The sequence below is a fragment of the Zeugodacus cucurbitae genome, chromosome X, assembly GCF_028554725.1.
Source record: "Zeugodacus cucurbitae isolate PBARC_wt_2022May chromosome X, idZeuCucr1.2, whole genome shotgun sequence".
NCBI classification, from domain to species: domain Eukaryota; kingdom Metazoa; phylum Arthropoda; class Insecta; order Diptera; family Tephritidae; genus Zeugodacus; species Zeugodacus cucurbitae.
In genome coordinates this window covers 32,645,088-32,668,620 of record NC_071672.1, presented here as the reverse complement: position 1 = coordinate 32,668,620, position 23,533 = coordinate 32,645,088, and the positions used below count along the sequence as shown (strand labels likewise).

The following is a 23,533-nucleotide window of genomic DNA, read 5'->3' as shown; positions in this document are numbered from 1 at the left end:
AAGGAGAGCGCCTGTCTTAAGTAAATTGCATATCTACATATGTATATTGGGAATACAAATTTTGGTTTGCCTTGCACTTCATACATATGTACATATGTGCGCGTATATATGCGCTTTACTCTGTTGCGCATGTACACTTAAATGTATACATATGTGTATATAACGGCATAAATATAGTGGTGGTGCTTTCTGACAATTAATCGACCAGTCATTTAGTACTTGCAGCAGTAATGGTGCTATATAGTATACTTGTATTTACACAATTTCTTTTGGTAATTTAAATAAAAAATAGATACGAAGAAAGTAATACCAATTTTTGTAAAAAAAAACTATGAGATATGGGAGATGTGCATGGTTAGAAGAGTTTGCAATAACGCGAGTGAAACAGTTGGATTTCCTAATATGTAATGTAATTACTTTGGCAAACACGTATCTAATAAACAAATATAATTGTTGCAGTGTTATTCACAATGTTCCGACTGGCCTACATGTACTAAATCTTAGACATAAAAAAAAATTAAAACATTCTTAAAAATTGTGTACTTTTGCGCTGTAGTCCATGTGTGTATATGCCCTAAAACAATACATATGTCGATAATATTAATCAACCTTACTAAAATAATGATTTTTCCATGAAGGTCACACAAATTCATTTTTACACACGGCGGTTTGTTGGATATACAAAATACCCAAATACAATAAAACAATGCAAACTAAAAGAAATCTACTCAAATTGCTGTACTTGCGACTTTGCTGACTCCTTACAGCAATAGTGAATTATGCTAAATAATTTCACTGTATACATAAAACTCTACACCATGTGAATATGCAACTTTAGTGGTGTAGTGTTCAGCTGGTTATAATTCAAAAAAGTATGATGGCTGGTGTAGTGTTCAGCTGGTTATAATTCAAAAAAAGTATGATGGCTGGAAATAACGGTTATATTTGTTAAATGTTAATAGTCTAATTATTAAAACTTCATGCTTTTATTTTGTGTTTTTTATCGGCTTACTTAAAAAAACATTGCGCCTCAATGTGGCCAACCACTTTACAAGTGCTCAATACGCTGGCAAGCAGATATTTATAAAATTAAATTAATATTACAACTGTAACATATACCGTTAACGCCAAGTAAACACTAACAAAAATCAATTCTACCAGCCTACTTGAGAGCAACGTTCTACCAAAATAGCTCAACCACCTTCTTGATCTTCTTTAGTTTTTAAAAGATTTAAGATTTTAATACTTATTGTTAAGCGTTAAACAAGCAGATCCAATAAATAAAGAAATATTGAAGAAAACAATTTCAAATAAAAAAATATATATTTTGGAAAACTCAAGGATACTCATCCTTCTATCAACTGCCTTTCTTTTTCCGACCAAAGCTAGTTTACAATCAAAGTTTTGTTTTAGTTTTATATGCATTTTATACATAATTTCAAAGAAAAATCTTTAATTAAAAAAATATTTTAATTTCATAGATTTTTTAAGATGCTACCATTCCATGGATATTTCGTACAACGTAATGTAGAGTGTCTTAAACTGATTAGGACATCATGAAAATGCTTGTTTAAATACAAAATAATCGGATGGCGTAAATAAGTCTCCAATAATTGCATAACGCCTACAAGAGACAATAAACAGTTTTTCTCGCGTAACAATTTACACCGCGAAATTTGCTAAAAAGTGTTTAATATAGAGATTATTTTAATCAGCATAGCTTCAGTGTAAAACATTCCACCACATAGTATGGCCTCGGTCGCCGCTTGGCTGCCCTTTGCACGGGCGGCGGCCATCGGTTGGGTACCAATTGCTACACACCCTTTACCGCCACCACCCATACCAAAAGATCGTCGCAAAACCGACGATGAGAAGCTGTTGATTAATGTTTCTGGACGTCGTTTTGAAACGTGGCGCAATACGCTCGAGAAATATCCGGATACGTTGCTTGGTTCAAATGAACGTGAGTTCTTTTACGACGAGGATTGCAAGGAGTATTTCTTCGATAGAGATCCAGATATATTTCGTCATATACTCAACTATTATCGCACAGGCAAATTGCATTATCCGAAACATGAATGTCTCACGAGTTATGATGAAGAATTGGCATTCTTCGGTATTATGCCCGATGTAATTGGCGACTGTTGTTATGAAGATTACCGCGATCGTAAACGTGAGAATGCTGAACGTTTGATGGATGACAAATTGTCAGAGAATGGCGATCAGAATTTACAACAGTTAACGAATATACGACAGAAAATGTGGCGCGCATTCGAGAATCCACACACTTCTACAGCAGCATTAGTGTTTTACTATGTAACAGGGTTCTTCATCGCGGTCTCTGTGATGGCCAATGTTGTGGAGACAGTACCATGTGGCCATAGACCCGGTCGAGCCGGTACACTGCCTTGCGGTGAACGTTATAAAATCGTATTCTTCTGCCTTGATACCGCCTGCGTTATGATATTTACCGCCGAGTACTTATTACGTCTATTTGCTGCACCCGATCGTTGCAAGTTTGTGCGCAGCGTAATGAGTATTATTGATGTTGTTGCTATACTGCCATATTATATTGGATTAGGCATTACCGATAACGATGATGTGAGTGGTGCCTTTGTGACGTTACGTGTTTTTCGGGTTTTTCGAATATTCAAATTCTCACGCCACTCACAAGGACTACGGATACTTGGATACACATTAAAGTCCTGTGCTTCAGAATTGGGATTTCTGGTATTCTCACTGGCAATGGCGATTATTATTTTTGCAACCGTTATGTTTTATGCTGAAAAGAATGTCAACGGTACGAATTTCACATCTATTCCGGCCGCTTTCTGGTATACCATAGTAACAATGACAACGCTGGGGTAAGTAAACCACAATCTTTAAGGTATTTTTAGTATTTTAGCATGCATAAAGTTGCATTGATTACAAAAAGTGTAGTTCAAACCATAACAGTTTATTATGTAAGTTATTTATTACAAAGTATCCGATGAAATTCAAAAGGGTCTCTTATGAGTAGTAGTTGTGGTTTCAATAAATTGTTCACACATTTTTTAAATCAATAATAATATTCCCCACGCTTTCAGTTATGGTGACATGGTGCCTGAAACCATAGCTGGAAAAATCGTGGGCGGAGTTTGCTCACTCAGTGGAGTACTTGTGATCGCTTTACCTGTGCCAGTTATTGTTTCAAACTTTAGCAGAATATATCATCAGAACCAGAGGGCCGATAAACGAAAAGCACAACGCGTAAGTTTATGTACAATTAACATAGGTTAAGGAAGAACTTTATTTCGTAAACAAAAATCATTATTTTCATTAAATAATTATATTTATGCTAAGCGCTGCATTTCAAATTAGTTTTATGATTTTAAATTTTTGTCAAAACTACTCTCATATTATTATATTTTGCAGAAGGCACGCTTGGCAAGAATAAGAATTGCTAAAGCTTCCTCGGGTGCTGCATTTGTTAGTAAGAAGAAAGCTGCGGAAGCTCGTTGGGCCGCACAGGAGTCAGGAATTGAATTGGATGACAATTATCGGGATGAGGACATATTTGAACTACAACATCATCATCTACTGAGGTGTCTTGAGAAGACAACTGTAAGTAAAAGCATATTTTTACTAAAACCCTATCTGTTTATGCAGCGTTTCATTTATTAAGCCGGAAGATAAGACTTTAATAATTTTTCACAAAACCAACAATAATCACAACTCGACGAATTTTCTGTTTCAAGACTCTACACTCCGCATTAGATTGCACCTCGCCTTGCTTGATCAGATTTGACAACTTGCATATGATAGAATTCCTAGTTATCGCATGCGTAATTATTGGACAATGTCCAGAAGTACACCTAAATAAAGCTGAGATAAACTTTACAAAGATAAAGTAGTTGTCAATATTGTTAGGGTATCCTCTATTGCAAACTTGTCCGCGGTGACTGAGTACTCCCCCTCTAGTCATTTTCCAGGGCTTCGATCCCTCCGTGAAACTACGTAGTGGTTCGGCTAAAGACCCCCGCTACAAGCGTTACCAAAGGATTGATCTCAAACTGTGGAAATATCTTCGTGATTAACAGCTGTCATAGCTATCTGATAGGGCTGAAACCGTTGCAGAAAATAAATTAAATTGTTTTGAAGCTTTGGTCAAGAAAATTGATTGTCGTTTAATGAAGTGGATACCATACGAAATTTATCTCTTAGCGCATGATGGGGTATGAAATAACATTGCGTCCGGTACCTCACTGGACTCGTGTGACCGAGTCTTGCGTAAACTTGATGTAGTTCTTACGAAGCTGAATGGAAAACTCCATGTCCAATGCTCTGCTGACATAGCCGGCTTGGTTTATTGTGGTAGTACAGTAGTAGTAGTATAGTTTTAGTGTCGTCACAAAGTACTTTATCGTCTGCTGACTTTTTGACATGGGGGGGTCGAAAATGTTCATGCGCTTTCCAATATGAAGAGCAGAGAGCAAATGTTTCTTTTTAGCTTTTTTCTATGAGTATTTATTTACCCTTTGGGATTGTTCCACTTTATGTTCATATTACTTTTAAAGATAAAAAGACCCAAAAGACGCAATTTTTAATTACTTTGCAAACAATTAATTGACCGCACAATATTGAGTTTGACGTTTCCCATTATATCTCTTTGATATGAGCGGCTTGTTTTTACTTTTGCTGTATTGCCAATATTTGACTACCTGAGTAGAAGGCTTTTTTTCCACCAGGACAACGCCAGGCCACAGCCTCAGTTCCTGGAGCGTGTTTGCTTTTATATCATGCTCTTCCGGCGACTTAACGTTTTTCATATATTTGATCGCATCTCACATTTCTTGAATTGAAGCTGGTTACTTATTGGGACAGATAGACACTGCGTCGTTCGGACGCAATATGCTCAAATCCGTCTGAAAAATAGATCCACCAGCTAGATCCACCATTCAGAAGCTCTTTGAAGTGTTCAGTACATCATTCTTCTATTTTGTTCTAATCTGTAAGTAATTCGCCATTCTTGCTTTAGTATATATGTATTAACCCTCTGTTTTGATCACCTGTTGTGAAAATCTTTATATAGAATTCCAAGCTTTTTCCAGTTGCCATTTTCCTTTTTTAATGTATTATTCTTCTGCTGATCGATTTTTGCTTTAATTTTTCGTCGATTTTCGTCTAATAGCTGCATTTGACCACGAGATCCACTATTTTCGTAGTGATCCATTTTTTCGTTTAACTAATTTGGTTTTCACCACGTTCGAGAGGTTTTGTCGTATTTTCATCCTTATTCACGCTTACAGCTTTTTCTTCGGCGACTGATAAGTACATGGTTCTCAGCCTAGAGTTTTATTTCTTATTTTTGCATTACCGTTTCTTCCCGATTTATTTTCAGTGCCACTATAGAACACGACGTATTTCTTTTTCCGAATTTCTCCGAAGTCATTCGTATTTCTACGTATTTCTTGAAGGATCACCATGTTCATCCCTCAATTTACAAGTTCTTACGTGATTTCATTCCTTTTACCAGCTTGTAACATAATTATCCTTTTTCCAAATTATCTGGTCGTGGAAGTGGGGTACTTGTATTGCTATACCGCCGAATGGATTATCAGGCCTACGTCGACAATGCCGAATTCCAGCCACGTGATAGCTTGTTTGCTGCCACTTCATCTGAGATGTTGGCTAATAGGGTTATACCGCCCATGATCGGCCGTCAGAACCTCTTTTGTTATCGGCGTAGGTGAGGTTGACGGTGGAATTGAAGAGTATTTATAATTGCATTACTATTCCATTGTCATCCCGTTACGAATATTAATTAAAAACAATTGAAAATATCGAAATAAAACTTTGCACAAATACTGATCATATGGAAGTTTCATCTTTTCCTGAGAATATAATCGGAGCAAAACTTCCTCCAGTCTCCATATAACTAATAAATGATTTTTAAACTTGAGATGGGATTTATTCTTATACTGTAGTGAAAAGGTATTACACCATATTACGTTTTGTCTTGATCGTTTGAGCCTTGCAAATTGCGAGAATATAAAATGTTCGATTACGCCCTTCTTATGTGTTACTACTTTGATTACTACAACGGTCAGTCGATGGCCCTAATACTGGAGAAAGCGTGTATGCCTGCAGTACTTCACACCGTTGCGAAGGACACTGTGAATGTTCCTCCAGACCAGAAGAGATAATGGGTCTCATTCATAAAAACGAGTAAAAGCGCTGAGTTGAAGCATGTGAGCAATTGCTCGTAAGACGAGTTCGATCAAACAGCAACAGCTTTTGCTCAATTTCGTATGTATAAAAATGAGTTCAAACCAATTGCAATTACTTGAGCAAAGGGAGATCAAACGTCTAATTGTTATTGAAATGCAAACATGTCGTCCAATGAAAGTGAAGTAGAATCAAATAATAGTAATAATATAGAAACAAACGACGTTTCTAAATTTTTAGTAGAAAAACTAAAACTAAATAAATATACGCAGTTGTTGCGTTTTGGAATGGGGATATTCCATAGCCCTCATCCTCGAGAAGTAATGCTTCGTTCGTTGCAATTTTCATTATTCTACATACCTAAATTTTATATGAGTACAATTAATCCCTCCTATTGCAAATGGAAAGCAATAATTTGATTCTCATTGCATTTGAGCACCTTTTATTTCATCTGCATCTTTCGGGAATTTTATATACTCGCTGCAAAAGCAGATATAAGTTTCGTAACTTCCGCTATAGTCCGCAAATCATTTGATTGATAGAGTCCAATATCTGTGGCTATAACATTTTGGAATCCAGAATCTGCCACGAAATCTGGATCAACCACGTTTTTCTTCTGACTCATCGAAAGAATAATTAGCCAACCAGCAGATGCTACTATCATCAAACTTATGCATTTATCATTTATTATTAATTATATAAAAACAAGTAAGGAATAGCTAAGTTCGGGTGTAACCGAAAATTTTATACTCTCGCAATTAATTTATTTAATTTTATTAATATAACACACAATTTAACGCACACATGGGGCATATATATGGTATTGCAAGTTTGGAAAGCCTAATATTAGGTATATGGGAGCTAGGGGAAGTTATGGCCCGATTTCATTCATTTTTGGCACTGAAACATATTATTAGAAGAAAAATATTCCCTCTTAATTTCATCAAAATACCTGAAGACTTACACATATTTTCCGTAAAAAATTTATTTGAAGTACTAAGGTCCTCATGTTAGATATATGGGGCCTTGAAAACGTATTTCCGATTTTGGCAATTTTTAGAAGGGTTTTAAGGTGGAATCAGATGGAATTCAAAATTGAGTTATATGGGAAGTAAGCGAGGTTGTGAACCGATTTCGATTTTATTAGGGTGACAATAAAATATTATGAACCGAATTTCATTTCAAAATTGGTCAAGTAGTTTCGGAGATATGGTTTTGGCCCTTAAGAAGGCGGAGCCACGCCCATTTAAAATTTTGTATATAATTGAGCGCAGCCCTTCCGTACCATCATTACCACGCAATTTAAGGTTTCTGGTGTTTTTTCTTACTAAATTAAAGCATTTTTAGTACTTTTCAACATAAACTTTGTATGGAAGGTAGGCGTGGTTATAATCCGATTTCCACCATTTTTGGACTGTATAAGGAAGTGCCAAAAGGAAATGACTCTAGAAAGTTTTGTTGACGTAGCTTCATTAGTTTACGTGATATGTACAAAAAGCTTAGTAGGCGCGGGCCACAACCACTTTCCCAAAAAAATTACATCCAAATATGCCCTCCTTAACAACCGCTATGTGAACAAAACTATAATACTCTCTTTAGCAACTTTGTTGCGAGAGTATAAAAATTAATAATTTAGAATAGAATAGAATATAAATATAATTTTATAAATTTGTTTTACGCTGTTGTTGGCACAAAATATTCAGCCATGATTCCCTTTTTTGTGTACGTGAGTCAACTATAAGGCAGCCTCAACAAAATTTGAGCAAGAGCTCACAAAAGAAACCAAAAGCTTGTTTTTATGCATATGAAAATGTGCACTTGCTCATCTAACTTCGTTCAAACTGAGCAAGATGAGATCAAACGGAAGCAGCGAGTAAAAGCAAACGCATCAAATTTTATTATGCATACCGCAAGCACCTTTTACTCCAAAAATCGAGTCCGAGATCAAGCTCACATTTTATGCATGAGGCCCAATGCCTCCAACCCTTTACTACAATACATTGTCTGATAGTTTTGGAAATGGTGAGCTCCTCCGGCCTCAATTCCTTCGTAGTGTATCTACTTATGCTTCATCGCACCACTGTCATTCTCAGCCTGAACTGTTGTACCTAGATATGCTGACCACCCATCTCCTCCTTTTCAGATAGGTTCATGAAATATAAATTTATCGTAATTCTCTTGCCCTTAATTAAATAGCAAAAACCATATATGGCTCAACGACATATAGATCCAGATATAACAATACCTACATTCAGAGGTAGTCAAAATTATTTACACATCAGATGTTTTTTTTTACAAGTTTCACAGAAAAAGCTTTTGATTGTTATTGTTGATGTTGCAAATGCTATGTTGTGGTAAGCCTTGATCTATTCCTGAGTGAATGAAGTCAGTTTGGCTATAATAGATAGAAATATGGCGGAGAAATACGCAAATGAACTAAAGACTCGCAGTAGTCAAAAGATTTACACACATTCCTTTTGGGTCAAAAGTATTTACACACGGCGATTTAGCCTTTATCCTTGGATTTGGTTCGACCATAGTAGTAATTGGATTCTATTGCATTCATAACAAACTAACTCAGCCTTAAAATATAAAAAATGGTAAATAAAATGCAGAAAACAAAGGAATTATCAACTAGATTGGAGACTGTTACTAAGTTTAAGACTGGGGTTTCGGCTTCCGAGCTAGTTAAAATTTAAGAATTTAAAGGAGTACTGTTTATAATGTTATTAAAAAGAAGGAGACGGACAATTGCAAGGATACTTTAAAGAGAACTGGGCAGAAACCTGTGATCAGGACCTTAAAAAAGTTAGCAAAATTGCCTACGTTGTGCATAAAGTGGTCAATATTTTCCATCCTAAAGCCTGACGTTGTCAGATAAGGCTGAATTTTAGTTCCAAGGCTTCTATAATGCAGTTTAGACGCTAAATAGAGTCGGGAGTGACATTATGATTTTTTGGGGAAACTTTCTTTATGGTCCTCTAAACATTGGCAACGGCGAATACCGCAGACGATGGATCGATGAGCTGTACGATTTATACGACGACATTGACATAGTTCAGCGAATAAAAAGACAGCGGCTACGCTGGCTAGGTCATGTTGTACGGATGGAAGAAAACACTCCAGCTCTGAAAGTATTCGATGCAGTACCCGCTGGAGGAAGCCGCGGAAGAGGACGACCTCCACTCCGGTGGAAAGACCAAGTGCAAAGTGACCTGGTTTCACTTGGTGTTTCCAGTTGGCGCCAAAAAGCAAAAAGGAGGAATGAGTGGCGCGCTCTGGTGGATTCGGCTATAATCGCTTAAAGCGGTTCTTACGCCAAATATATATATATATAAGCTTTGGAGATTTGGTACTAATTTAGAGACCCTAAATCATCCGGATATATCAGAATTCACATGACCATGCCATTGTAGTGGTCCGTCGGCCTTTTCCAACTATTGACTACCTTTCACAACAGGACAATGCTCCATTTCATAAAGGATCTTTACCTACAAAAGTTTTAAATGAAGCAAATCAAGTTGACCTCCGCACAGGCTTAACCAAAACTTTAGTCAAAATGTTTGGTCTTTCGTTAAATATCAGAGGACAATTGATATAACAACCGAAAACGCCGAAAATATCGACATTTGGTCAAAATTAGCTGTTAACTTAGCGCACAATTGTGTTGAATCAATTCGGACCATAAAGCAGGCTGTTATTGATGCCAAATGTGATGTAACCTATTATGAATTTATCGCCTTAGAATAGGAACTAATACAAAATTTTATAGTTATCATTAAATAAGAACAGGATAATAGAGTTCATGTTGTGTGTAAATACTTTTGACTACTGCGAGTCTTCAGTTCATTTGTTTATATCTCCGCCATATATATCTAGCTATTCTTGCCAAACCGACTTCATTCGCTCGGGAATAGATGAAAGTTTCCAACAACATAGCATGTTATTCTGCAACAACAACAACAACAATCAAAAGCTTTTTCTGTGAAACTTGTAAAAAAACGTTCGATGTGTAAATAATTTTGACTACCTCTGTATAACTATTGTTAATTCTTAATTATTAACTATGAAGGCAATTATTGGTACATATGTACATATGTTTATACTATGTACTACAAAGTGTAACAAATTAGTTGACAAATTTTAATGGGATCACATTGGGACGAACAAACAATTAAATAAACATTTATTAAATAAAAACATATCTTTAGATATTAGAATACAATACCATAGTTTTCAGTTGTTTAGCTGCTGAAACATACGAAAAATATCGTTATCTTGAAAATAACTTTATTGATTTTAAAGATTGTAATAGCCTTTTCGCACAGGCGCCATACAAAAGAAAAATTTAATTTTTCTACATTAATTTTTAAACGAATCGAGTTGAAACTGGAATGCAGCGCTGCGGGTTGTTATCAAACTGCTACTGAAGCTTACCAACTTTTTATGAAAAGCAAAAACAAAAATGTATAATGATCGTTAATCGAGTTGACGACGGTGCGAAGGGCAAAACTGGTTTCTCAATTATAATCTTAATATATTACATTAATTTGGCTGTGCGTAAGGGCTATATGAGCATACCAACTTCTACTTGTATTGAACAGTTTTTAACTGACATAAAATGTCCTTTTAATTTTCAATATACGTATGTGCTTTTATAGAATGTATCTGTAAAATAACTTCTATATATGTACATATATTACCCTAAGCTTATTATATATGTAAATGTTTTCCACTTTTTTTCCTCTATTTCTGCTGTATACTTATTGCTGTGCGTGGGCTAATGTCTGAATACTCTATGCGTATATGTGTGTACTAACATAATAAATATTTAACAATAATAAAGGATCGCGAATTTGTTGAGCTTGAAATACCATACAATGGTCAACCGAAGCGTACTGGTTCTCCATCCCCAATGGCTAGTCCTGCCCATTCAACAAATAGTGCCGTCGGTTTAATGCAATCATGTTGCGGCCGTTGCTGTTCTCAACGTTATCAGGTACAATTTAAAAATAATAATAACCATATATATTAAGACCACGCTTTGCGTCGTTACACTATCCGTTTTTTCTCGTCGTTACTGAACTAAGTCTTATGTTTGCTATGAGTAGTAGTTTTTTTTCGAATTGCCGTTATTTTTTTAATATTCAAATCATCATTTTTACATTTTCTATAAGATAATTTCCAGTTTTTTAAACATGAATTTTGTTTAGATTTCGGTTGGATGAAGTTGACGTAAATTAATTGCTAGCTTCTCATAGCCAAAAATTAATTGCAAATACCAAGCGAAACCAGGTGGCTCTCCACCTCATTTTTCCAACGGAGTGGCGGTCTACCTCTTCCTATGTTTCCTCCGGCGGATACTGGACTGGTACAGGACGGGAATGATGAGCGACTTGTAGGGTTTGGTCTTGGTTCGTCGAGTGAGGACTTTACAATTCAATTGCCTGCTCAGTAGAAAGTAGCACCTGTTGGCCGACGTTATTGGTGTTGCTAGAAGAAAGTATCTACAAGTTCAAAGACTTGACTGTCAACAGTGAGCCAAGACGCGAGTGTGCTGACTGTTTGTTTGATGACTGGAGATATTTCGTCTTGTCCTCATTCACCACCAGACTTATTCGCTTCACTTCCGTATCTAGTCTGGGAAAACAGAACTGAAGGTGCAGTTGTTACTTAGAAACTTTACTACCACATAAAGGATAATCTGTTCAACAAACTTTGAACACATTTTCTGTAAAAAAGCAAGCTCGTCTACGGATTATATTTTTATAATTTATTTTCTTTTTTATCAATTTTTAATTTTTGATTGAATTTTTAGTATTTCTTATATTTTTAAATGAATTAATAAAGTTTTACTTTTGGTTTATATTTAAATATACTTATTTTTATACACTCGCAACAAAGTTGCTAAGAGAGTATTATAGTTTTGTTCACATAACGGTTGGTTGTAAGACCTGAAACTAAACGAGTAGGGTTATATATAGTATATCAAAATGATCAGTGTGACGATTAAAGTTCAAATATGGATGTCTGTCAGTCCGTCCGTCCGTGCAAGCTGTAACTTGAGTAAAAATTGAGATATCTTGATGAAACTTGGTAGACGTATTCCTCGGCACCATAAAAAGGTTAAGTTCGAAGATGGAACACTGCCACGCCCACAAAATGGCAATAACCGTAAACACATAAAGTGCCATAACTAAGCCATAAATAAAGTTATTAAAAAAAATTATTTGGAACTAAGGATCGCACTATTAAGGGGCATATTCGGGTGCAATTTTTTTGGGGAAGTGGGCGTGGCCCCGCCCCCTACTAAGTTTTTTTACATATCTCGTAAACTACTTATGCTATATGAATCAACTTTTCGTTAAAGTACTACCTTACGCAGTCCAAAAATGGAGGAAATCGAGCTATAACCACGCCCACCATCCATACAAAGGTTATGTTGAAAACTACTAAAAATGCTTTAATTCAGTAAGGGAAAACACCAGAAACCTTTAATTTCATTGTAAAGAAGGTACAGAAGGGTTCCACCCAAATTGGTATACAAAATTTTAAGTGGGTGTGGCTCCGCCTACTTATGGATCAAAAACCATTTCTCCGAAACTAATCGACCAATATCAGTGAAACTTGGTTTGTAATAGTATCCTTGCATCCCAATGATATCTTGTGAAAATAGGCCAAATCGGTTCACAACCACGCCCACTTCCAATATACCAGAACTTTGAAGTCGACCTGAATTACAATATGTAAAGTAAGCACTAGTGAAGATATCGGAACAGAACTTTGCATAAATACTGCATTTATAGTGTAGCAGCCCCTTTCTAAAAATCGCCGAAATCGGACCATAGGTTTTCAAGGCCCCTATATATCGTTCATGAGGACCTCGGTGCTTCTATGCTTTATGCTTTATGCCTTGAGAGTGTCTAATATTTATTCCAGCATGCCTGCCTTTGTACCAAAGTTGTTGCTATTGCTTAAACTCAACCACAAATATATTTTACTGGAGATTTACATGAAATTCCTGTTTGATAAATATGTATGTGTCCTTAGCGCCCATAGACAAAATATATTAATTTTTGTTTTATTTTTGATATTCGATTATATTTTCTCATTAAGAAAACATATTAGTTTGGATGTACTGTGGTTTCATACAACCACAACATGTAATCAACACACGATTTCGTCTAATAATGGATGCCGAATTCTAGGCAAAAAACACAATTTTTACGGGACAAAAATACTTCATATATGGCCGTAATTTTGAGGTTCCCTAATTTTTTAATGAAAAAAAAACAGATGATTCAAATTTAATAGTGGTTGATTATTATCATTCGAAATAGCATTCTACGACATTTATTATTTAAAGACAATCTTTTTAAATGTTACCCGCGGCTACGTCTCAGATAGTACATCCGTCGAGTCCAATTTTCGGTGACTCTTTCGAGCATTTCGACTGGTAACTGGCGAATGACACAGGAAAAAATTTAACGGCGTGTTGTCGCACGATCTCGGTGGCCAATCTGCCGGCTCAAAATGTGCAATTATCCGCTCACCGAAGTGTTCCCTCAATAAATCCATTGATTGTGATGTGTGGGAAATGGCATCATCTTTTTTAAACCAAATGTTGCCGAGATGTGTCGCGTTAACGGTCCCCATGATTCCACCGGCCTACATCTCGAAGTAAAGTGCGCGAGTCGTTCCATACGTCAGTCCGAGTTGTTACGTACGGCGCCGAATCGACTCTCCACAGTCTTCGCGAAACACATTCTTTACAGAATGTGAATTTTCGTAATAAAACAATTTTTAAAGGTTGTTCAGACGTAAGTCATTCCATGATGAAGTGCCGAACTAAATAACATAACAGCTTGACACGACTCACGCGAGATCTGTTGAAAAAAGGCTATTGAATAAAGTACGTTTACTTGGATCACCCTTTAGCTTGGTGGTGAAAATAGAGAAATCGGTCCTGGAATTACACCAGCACACATATACTACATAGTACTAGCTGACCACGCAGACGTTGCCCTGGGCGAAATTATTTGTTTTGATTATTTGTTTTGCGAAACATAGTAATGACAGATCCAATATTGAGACGCAAATGATGCGACGGCATGCCAGGCAAATCCAAAGAATTTAGAAAATCAACTGGATAATTCACGGCTTTGTCTTCATTTTCAACACAAATCTCCCGGAATTTGACATGAACCGTATAGTTTAAGTAATCAGCATCGAAATTGCGCGTGCACTCAACCTATCGTATGTATGTGATTGGCGTTGCAACCGTTAAGCCGGTTATAGCCGAATCGACGATAATCCGCCACTTCTCTCTCACCTTCGCAGTTCGGCGCCAGTTGGAGATCCCAAGTGTAACCAGGTCGCTCTCCACCTGGTCCCTCCAACGGAGTGGAGGCCTTCCCCTCCTCGGCTTCCTCCGGCGGGTACTGCATCGAACACTTTCAGGGCTGGAGTGTTTTCGTCCATTCGGACAACATGACCTATCCAGCGTAGCCACTGTATTTTTATTCGTTGAACTATGTCCTTGTCGTCGTAGAAAGTGCTGAACACAAAGACGACGACACGACAAGACGTAGCGACAGCTGACCACAAATGATTTGGCGCATGGTGAATATCTGGTCAGTTGTCGATTTTCCAGGTCTAAAGACACACTGATAAGGTCCAATCAGTTTGTTGACGGTGGGCTTTCACACAGTACGCTCGATAGAACTTTGTATGCGATATTTAGGAGACTTATCAGATTGTGGGATATCCCTTTTTATGGATTGGGCAGAGCACACTGAGATTCCAATCGTCGGGCATACTTTCTTCCGACCATATTCTGCAAAGTAGCTGATGCATGCACCTTATCAGTTCTTCACCGCCGTATTTGAATAGCTCTGTCGGTAATCTATCGGCTCCCGCTGCTTTGTTGTTCTTCAAGCGGGTAATTGCTATTCGAATTTCTTCATGGACGACTAATGGAACATCTGTTCCATCGTCATCAATTGGGGGATCGGGTTCGCCATCTCCTGGTGTGTAGTAGAAAATCACATTTATTTATTATTAATAACAAAAATACTTAGTAATAACAATAAATAGGGAAAAACCCTTAACAAAACCGGTTATATATTTTCCTTTTGACAATTCTCAGCGCATTAAATGTCACAAATATGAAAAGGCACTTAAAAGAGTAAAATTGCAAACAATTTTGTATTTGTGGCTTAAATATTACAGGCATTTAAGCGGGAAATGCACTTAAGCGGACGCTCTTAAGCGGGGAATTTTATATGTAAATTTAGAGAAAAAACAACGAAGACGCAAAATATGGTCACTTAAGCGGGAAAGGCACATAAACCGAGGGCACTTAAGTGGGGATCACTGTATTAGATAATGATTTTCGCTGTTCTAAGAGTGGTCGTAGAATTCTTCCTTTTTATTTATTTTGATTCATTTGAAAGATACAGCCTTGGCCAAAAGTATTAGGCACCCTAGATATAAAATCCCTAGGTCAGTAAACGGCAAATCATCAGACTCAATAAACTGCAACAAGTGTTCCTATGGAATGTTTGCTGAGAATGGAGGCTCAGACAAAACACTGTCATCATCTAGGTCAACCAGATCAAAGTAGTCTGAGCATTCAAAATTTATTGCGCGCTTTTTATCATAAACCATTAGATTAGTCGGATCACAAACTTTATTACGATAATGTAGTATCTTTTTATGGCTCTTTCGCGAACATCTTTTCTCTTATCATAAAGCATTGCCAGTAAGAAATTTTCAGGATGAGCGAAGTATGAATTATTTTGGATTACAGTGTTAACAATTTCTCGCAGCGTTGGTGGTAAATATCGCGTGGACCGTATAAATTTAAAAAACAAGAGACTGCCGTATACAACTGAGTTGTAGAACTTATTGTTAAAGTACATCGGTACGTAAACTTTCATTAGTAAGTTGCCAAAGTTTTTAAATTCGATGATGGTGAACTAGTTGTCACGTATAAACGTAAGAGGCTGCTTGTCTTTGTTAGCCATCGAGAGTGTACAATTTGTACCGGTTTCATACTGGCTAAATTTTCGGGGCAGAAGCCATCACAAACTACATTTTCCATTCGATTCAAGTGCTGAACGTCAGTCGAGAGCGTTTTTTTCATGAATGGGTGGAGGCATATCTCCCAACGAAATGGCCTCAAAGTCGGTTACAGCCTACAGAAAGATTTTATTTATTTAGCTCAGATTAAAATATACCTGCTAGGCTCTTTAAAACAATTGTTTGCTTACCGTCATCTCCTCGCATGTTTCGATTTGCTTTGTTATTATCCCACTAGCTATGCGCGGTACGCTTGTAGTGGACTTTTCTAATGGGGAGAACAAGTGATGAAATGGAAGTTCATTAAAGTTTAATAAACAAACAAACCAGTGAAATGATATATTCAACATGACTTCGAATCTCCTCAAAATTCCATATTCAGAACCTGTGTTTGTTGCTTCTCCATCACAGCAAATTCCAATCAGTCTCTCAAGGGACATATATTTTTCTATAAGGAACTCGCACAATTGCCTCTGTTTTGTTTTAGCGTCCTCGGCGTCGACTATTACGTAACCCAACAATCTGCTCTCAGGCTTAAGAACCACTAAATGTGATTATTTTACCATTCTCGGATGAGATCTTTCATTTTCTTCTTCGCTCGTCAGAGAGTTGTTTTTTCTGCCATCAAAGGAGAAGGCTACCAGATCACAGTCATTGCGTTGCTTCCTTCGAAGAGAATCCCTACATTTCTTTCTTTCACGTGAAACTTTAGATTTGTCCATAATTATTGGTTCCCCATTTTCATCTTTAAAGTTAATAGTATTGAAAAGCGATGTGGCCAAAAAGAAGCAACCCTATTACCGGTTCCAAACCTCTCGCACGCCATGACGAAATTAGGAGTATCGTACCTTTTGGTATATTCTTTTTTCGACGAACTTGGCTCTCTTGCAGTTGGATCAAGACTAGTTGGCGCCAGTGTTGATTGTTGGTCAACAGCAATCGCCTCGAATTCGGGAATGGTTAGCTTCCTCTTACTGTGCTGATCAATCATAAACTCTTGGAGTTCAATGGGTATTAAACCACAGCAGCAAGACAATGTTTTTGCACACTGACATTTTCCAATATAAAACACTTGATCAATTGTTTCCAGAAACGTTGAAGACTTACTTGGTCTACTTTTAAATTTTATTTCATTATGATATTTATTTAGCAATGTTTTCAGTTTTTTCGAGTCAGTTTTTTCTTTGATAAACGGAGTGTTTAGTTTATTCCAATTTGTTTCTTGCCACTTGTGCGTTAAGATTACCGTACGATTGCTTTTTTTGTTATTTTAAAAATAAATAGTAATTTAATACGTCACGATTACTTGGTAGATTTAGATCGCTTAAATCTGTTGGAAAGCCAATATTCAGACTGCGAAGAGCGCAACACCCGGAGTTCATTGAAATTGTATCAATTTCTGAATTGGTGGAATCAACTGATATTGCAGACGTTCCCATTATAATTTATTTCTCGAAAACTATTTAAAACTTGAAAAAAATTATTTAGAACACACTATTGTTTATTCAACGCAGACCACTCGTATGGTAAGAGTACCGTACGATTGCTTTTTTTATTGTTTTGCTCAGCCACGTGAAAAAAAAAAACAAATAAGTTACAAAAGCCTGCTATTACTGCATTAATTGCATGGCATGCTGTTATTTTTAAACCTATAGGTTTTTGAGTACAATTTAATAAGTATGACCTCAAAATCTAAAGTCGCTCTGCGCGAACTAGGAATTAATTTTAGACCCATGGTTTCTTGGCAAAACATTTTTAGAATTTTCTGTAGATTTCGCTTTTGCTAGCCGCTTTATGTGAAAAAAAATCGACCCGCTCTAGTATATATATATATGTATATTATTTGCGTAGGAACCGCCTAAATGACCTAGCCAGCGTAGCTGTCTTTTTATTCGCTGAACTATGTCAATGTTGTCGTATAAATCGTACAGCTCATCGTTCCATCGTCTGCGGTATTCGCCGTTGCCAATGTTTAGAGGACCATTAATCTTGTGCAAAACCTTTCTCTCAAAAACCCCAAGAGTCGTCTCATCGAATGTTGTCATCGTCCACGCTTCTACATCAGGACGAGAATAATGAGCGACTTGTTGAGTTTGATTTTGGTTCGTCGACAGTGGACTTTACTTTTCAATTGCCTACTCAGTCCAAAGTAGCACCTGTTGGCAAGAGTGATTCCGCGTTGGATTTCGAGGCTGACATTGTTGGTGTTGTTATTACTGGTTCCCAAGTAGACGAAAGTATCTACGACTTCAAAGTTATGACTGTCAACAGTGACGTGGGAGCCAAAGCGCGTGTGCGCTGACTGTTTGTTTGATGACAAGAGATATTTCGTCTTGTCCTCATTCATCACCAGACCCATACGCTTCGCTTACTTATCCAGTCTGGAAAAAACAAAACAAACGGCGCGGTTGTTGCTTCCGATGATATCAATATCATCGGCGTACGCCAGCAGCTGTACAATCCTATAAAAGATTGTACCTTCTCTATTTAGCTTTGCAGCTCGTATTTTTTCCAGCAATATAATGAAGAAGTCGCACGATAGTGAGTCGCCCTGTCTGAAGCCTCGTTTGGTATCGATCGGCTCGGAGAGGTCCTTCTCGATCCTGACGGAGCTTTTGGTGTTGCTCAACGTCAGTTTACATAGCCGTATTAGTTTTGCAGGGATACCTAATTCAGACATCGCGGCATAGAGGCAACTGCGTTCCGTGCTGTCGAAAGCAGCTTTAAAATCGATGAGAAGGTGGTGAGTATCGATTATTCTCTTTCATGTCTTTTCCATGATTTGGCGCATGGTCAATATATGGTCCATGGTGGATTTTCCTGGTCTAAAGCCACACTGATAAGGTCCAATCAGTTCGTTGACGGTGGGCTTTAGTCTTTTCGCTCGACAGGACCTTATATGCGATATTGAGGAGACTTATACCACGGTAATTGGCGCAGACTTTTATGGATTGGGCAGACAGCTCTGAGATTCCAATCATCAGGCATGCTTTTTTCCGACCAAATTCTACAACGAAGCAGATGTATGAACCTTATCTGTTCATTGCCGTCGTATTTGAATAGCTCGACCGGTAATCTATGTTTGTTGTTATTCAGGTGGCTTGCACAGACAGACATCTGCTCGTCACCCTGATCACTTTGGTATATATAACTCAATATCTAACTCGTTTAGTTTTAGGTGTTACAAACAACCGTTATGTGAACAAAGCTATAATACTCTCTCTTTAGCAACTTTGTTGCGAGAGTATAAAAATACGTCGATAGAATTTAGTGAAGTGTAAGTGTATAAATTCCAAATATATCGAGAACTAACGTATTAAAATTTGTCAATTTTTAAATGCGCGAATAACTCGAAAACTATAAGTCTCCTGCAGCTATTATTGTATACATTGTTAATCTGAAGGATCCCCTCTATCCTACCATATTCATTTTAACCCCGAAATCGTTAGATGCTGTACTAAAGTCCAGTCAATGAGAGAGTAAAATGTATAGTCGCACCCGAACTTTGCTCCTTCCTTACTTGTTGACCCTTTAACTTGATGGATGGTTTGAGTAAAAAATAAAATAACTGGGTAAATATGTACCCCTAAAATGGCGTTAAGCGCAAATCTAGAAAGAATTGTAACTGTACTTTAAAATAAGCTATAAAATTGGTAAAGAGGATCACAGTTGAGTGGGGCATATATGGTTTCAACTTTTTTACAGAGTGGGCGTGTTCGCGCCTCGTACAATGTTTTGTGTTCCCATTAAAATCTACTAACTCGCACTCATTATTAAAAATAATTTTTTTAAGGGGTGAAGTGCGTTTCAGAGCAGAAAACCAATTATTTTTATACTCTCGCAACCTGTTGCACAGTGTATAATAGTTTTGTTCACATAACGGTTGTTTGTGTCACCAAGAAATATAAGAGTTAGATATGAGGTTATATATATATAAATGATCAGGATGACGAGTGGATTTGAAATCCGGATGTCTGTCCGTCCGTCTGTCCGTGCAAGCGATAACTTGAGTAAAAATTATGATATCTTAATGAAACTTGGAACACATGTTCCTTGGCACCCTGAGGAGGTTGCTTTCGAAAATGGGCAAAATCGGTCCACTGCCACGCCCACAAAATGGCGGAAACCGAAAACCTATACAGTGTCATAACTAAGCCATAAATAAAGTTATGAAAATGAAATTTGGAACATAGGGAGGGGCACATTTGGATGTAATTTTTTTGGGGAGGTGGGCGTGGTCCCGCCCTCAAATTGGTTTTTTGTACATATCTCGGAAACCAATAGAGCTATATAAACCAAACTTTCTGCAGTCGTTTTGTTTAGCCACTTCTTAGTACAGTTCAAAAATGAAAGAAATCGGATAATAACCACGCCCACCTCCCATACAAAGGTTAGGTTGAAAATTACTAAAAGTGGGTTAACTCACTAACGAAAAACGGCAGAAACAGTAAATTTCACACAAGAAATGGCAGATGGAAGCTGCACTCAGATTTTTTTACAAAATGGAAAATGGGTGTGGCGTCGCCCACTTATGGGTCAAAAACCATATCTCAGGAACTACTCGACCGATTTCAATGAAACTTGGTTTGTATTAGTTTCGTTACATCTCAATGATATGTTGTGAAAATAGTCCAAATCGCTTCACAACCACGCCTACTTCCTATATACCAGAACCTTGAAGACGATCTGAATCGTTTACATTACAATATATAAAGTAAGCACTAGTGAAGATATCGGTGCAGAACTTTGCACAAATACTATGTATATAGTGTGGCAGCCCCATTTTAAAAATTGCCGAAATCGGACCATAGGTTTTTAAGGCCCCATTTATCGAACACGAGGACCTCGGTGCTTCTAGTCCAATATTATGGTTTCCAATTTTCAATGGACTTTATACAATATATATGACGAATATGTGGGTCAAATTGTGTATTACATTATATAAATAAAGTCAAATAAATAAATTGCGAGAGTATAAAATGTTCGGTTACACCCGAACTTAGCTCTTCCTTACTTGTTATATATATACAATTATATATTTAAACTATTCAGCATATCAAAGAAATGTATTTAAAAAGTTTATTTTTAAATTGGTTTCAATCGCCTAGGTGGTGTGTGTTGTGATCTGAGTATTATATGGTAGATTGTGTTGCAACATCATTAAAGACGTGAATAAATGCTTGTGCTTATAAAACATAGCTGTTACTGTAAGATTTTAATGAAAAATTCTTCATTTCAGTCTTGCGGAAAGTACATGCCGGCCTCGGGCAATGTTCAAAATAATGAAAACAATCAGCCACTGGACGGCACTTACCTGGTGGAGGCTTCCTTTTAATGCGTAATGTTCTTATTTACAAAAAGTTGTAGTATGTAATGACTAATTCATGAAATATTTAATGATTACATATTGAGAATATCACTTACCTAAATATAATAGTCGTATACATTACTTTGTAACTTAATGTAATTGAAATAACGGTATCTCAAAACTAAGTATTGGTTTTAGCTCAAATCATTCAAATACAGTTGATAACAATTGTTTGCCATTATTTTGTATAATAAAAATTCTACGAAAACAAAATAAATATTTCAGTGTATAAATTGATACTAGAAAGAATTCTAAACAATTTGAAAAAAAAAAATTAAATTAACCAATAAGGTAAGGAAAAAGAGACATTACATTAAAATACCAAAGCAAAATAAATGTTTCTGGTATATCCGCTACACGGAAATTGTCCATACAGACAAGGTCTTGGAATTTAATGTACCAATCCTAAAAATTTTCGTAAACAAAAACTAGAACGGTTGAATAAATAAAATAAACGTATCCGTTCGGTTCCAATTCGAACAGCCAACATTTGCATGCGCTGATTTCTGCTCATTGTTTGGCTTATCTAATAAAAAATGTCCGACCGATAAATAAAAAATCAGTTCATATGTAAATATGAAAGTGTTTATTTATTCAATTAATGTTCAAACTAAATAACTTATTTTTATATAATAATATTATATATAGATAGAAAAAATAAGTTATTCCTCTTTTCTCAAAACAAGTTGCTACTTCAAGAATAGACTCCCCCAGTTTTTTGCCAATAGCAACAAGGGTTTCTATAAGAGTGACATTATGCAATTATCTTCAAAATCTCAACAAGTTGTTGAACAAAACTGTATATATTTGAAATAAATCGGATCATTATAAATAATGTAATAATAAATTTAAAATAAAAATTATAAAGTTCTTTCTACTAGATTTAATATTATTATCGTGAGGAATGATTGGTTCAGGCAAATATGAATCAAACTGTGTTTTGTAAGGTGAACAGTAGACTTAATATTTTAGGCTTTTAAGAAATCAAGAAAGTAAAAGAAAAACAAGTAAGAAAGGGCTAAGTTCCGGTTTCATCGAACATTGTATACTCTCGCAATTTATTTATTTAATTTTATAAAATATAACAATCAATTTGACTCACATATTCGACATATATATGGTATAAAGTCCATTGCAAGTTTGAAAACCCTAATATTAGATATATGGGAGCTAGGGGAAGTTATGACCCGATTTCACACATACACGGAGACATACATATTATTAGAAGAAACATATTCCCTCTAAATTTCTTCAAAATATCTGAGAAGGGCGATGTCACTCTTTAAATGCAGTATTTTTGCAAAGTTCTGTTCCGATATCTTCACAAGTGCTTACTTTATATATTGTAAAGTAAACGATTCAGATCGACTTCAAAGTTCTGGTATATGAGAAGTAGGCGCGGTTGTGAACCTATTTGGACTATTTTTACAACATATCATTGGGAAGCTAGGACGATTCATTGAATTTGGTCGAGTAGTTTCTGAGATATGGTTTTTGACCCATAAGTGGATGGAACCACGCCCATTTAATATTTTGTATTCTATTTTAAGTTCAGCTCTTCTGTACCATCGTAATGAAATTTAAGAAATTTAATCATTTTTAGTAGTTTTCAACATAACCTTCGTATGGGAGGTGGGCGTGGTTGTAATAAAGGTAGTATCAAAAAGAAACGACTCTAGAAAGTTTCTTAATATAGCTTTAGCAGTTTACGAGAAAAACTTAATAGGGGGCGGGGCCACGCCCACTTCCCAAAAATATTACATCCCAATATGTGCGATCTTTCGTACCAAATTTTTCTTCCATAGCTTAATTTATGGCTTAGTTGTGGCACTTTATGTCTTTTCGGGTTTCGCCAACTCTTTATATGTTTACGGT

The 23,533-nt window shown here is 36.4% G+C and overlaps 1 protein-coding gene across 10 annotated transcripts; it reads left to right on the top strand.

The window, feature by feature from the left end:
* Positions 1-21,739, top strand: LOC105218269 (potassium voltage-gated channel protein Shal). 10 transcript variants are annotated; one of them, XR_008472200.1, is made up of 7 exons: positions 133-272; positions 1,482-2,864; positions 3,087-3,249; positions 3,415-3,603; positions 11,054-11,206; positions 11,421-21,458; positions 21,530-21,739. XR_008472200.1 is itself a non-coding variant. In XM_054235695.1 (6 exons), the coding sequence occupies exons 2-6, from the start codon at positions 1,750-1,752 to the stop codon at positions 21,623-21,625; spliced, it is 1,716 nt and encodes a 571-aa protein (XP_054091670.1). In that variant the 5' UTR covers positions 1-20; positions 1,482-1,749; the 3' UTR covers positions 21,626-21,739. The 10 variants fall into 10 exon arrangements, 8 of the variants coding, with proteins under 8 accessions (XP_054091670.1, XP_054091665.1, XP_028899962.2 ...); XR_008472199.1 differs by having other exon boundaries at positions 11,421-21,472; XM_054235695.1 differs by lacking the exons at positions 133-272; positions 11,421-21,458 and adding an exon at positions 1-20.
* The last annotated feature ends 1,794 nt before the right edge of the window (positions 21,740-23,533 follow it).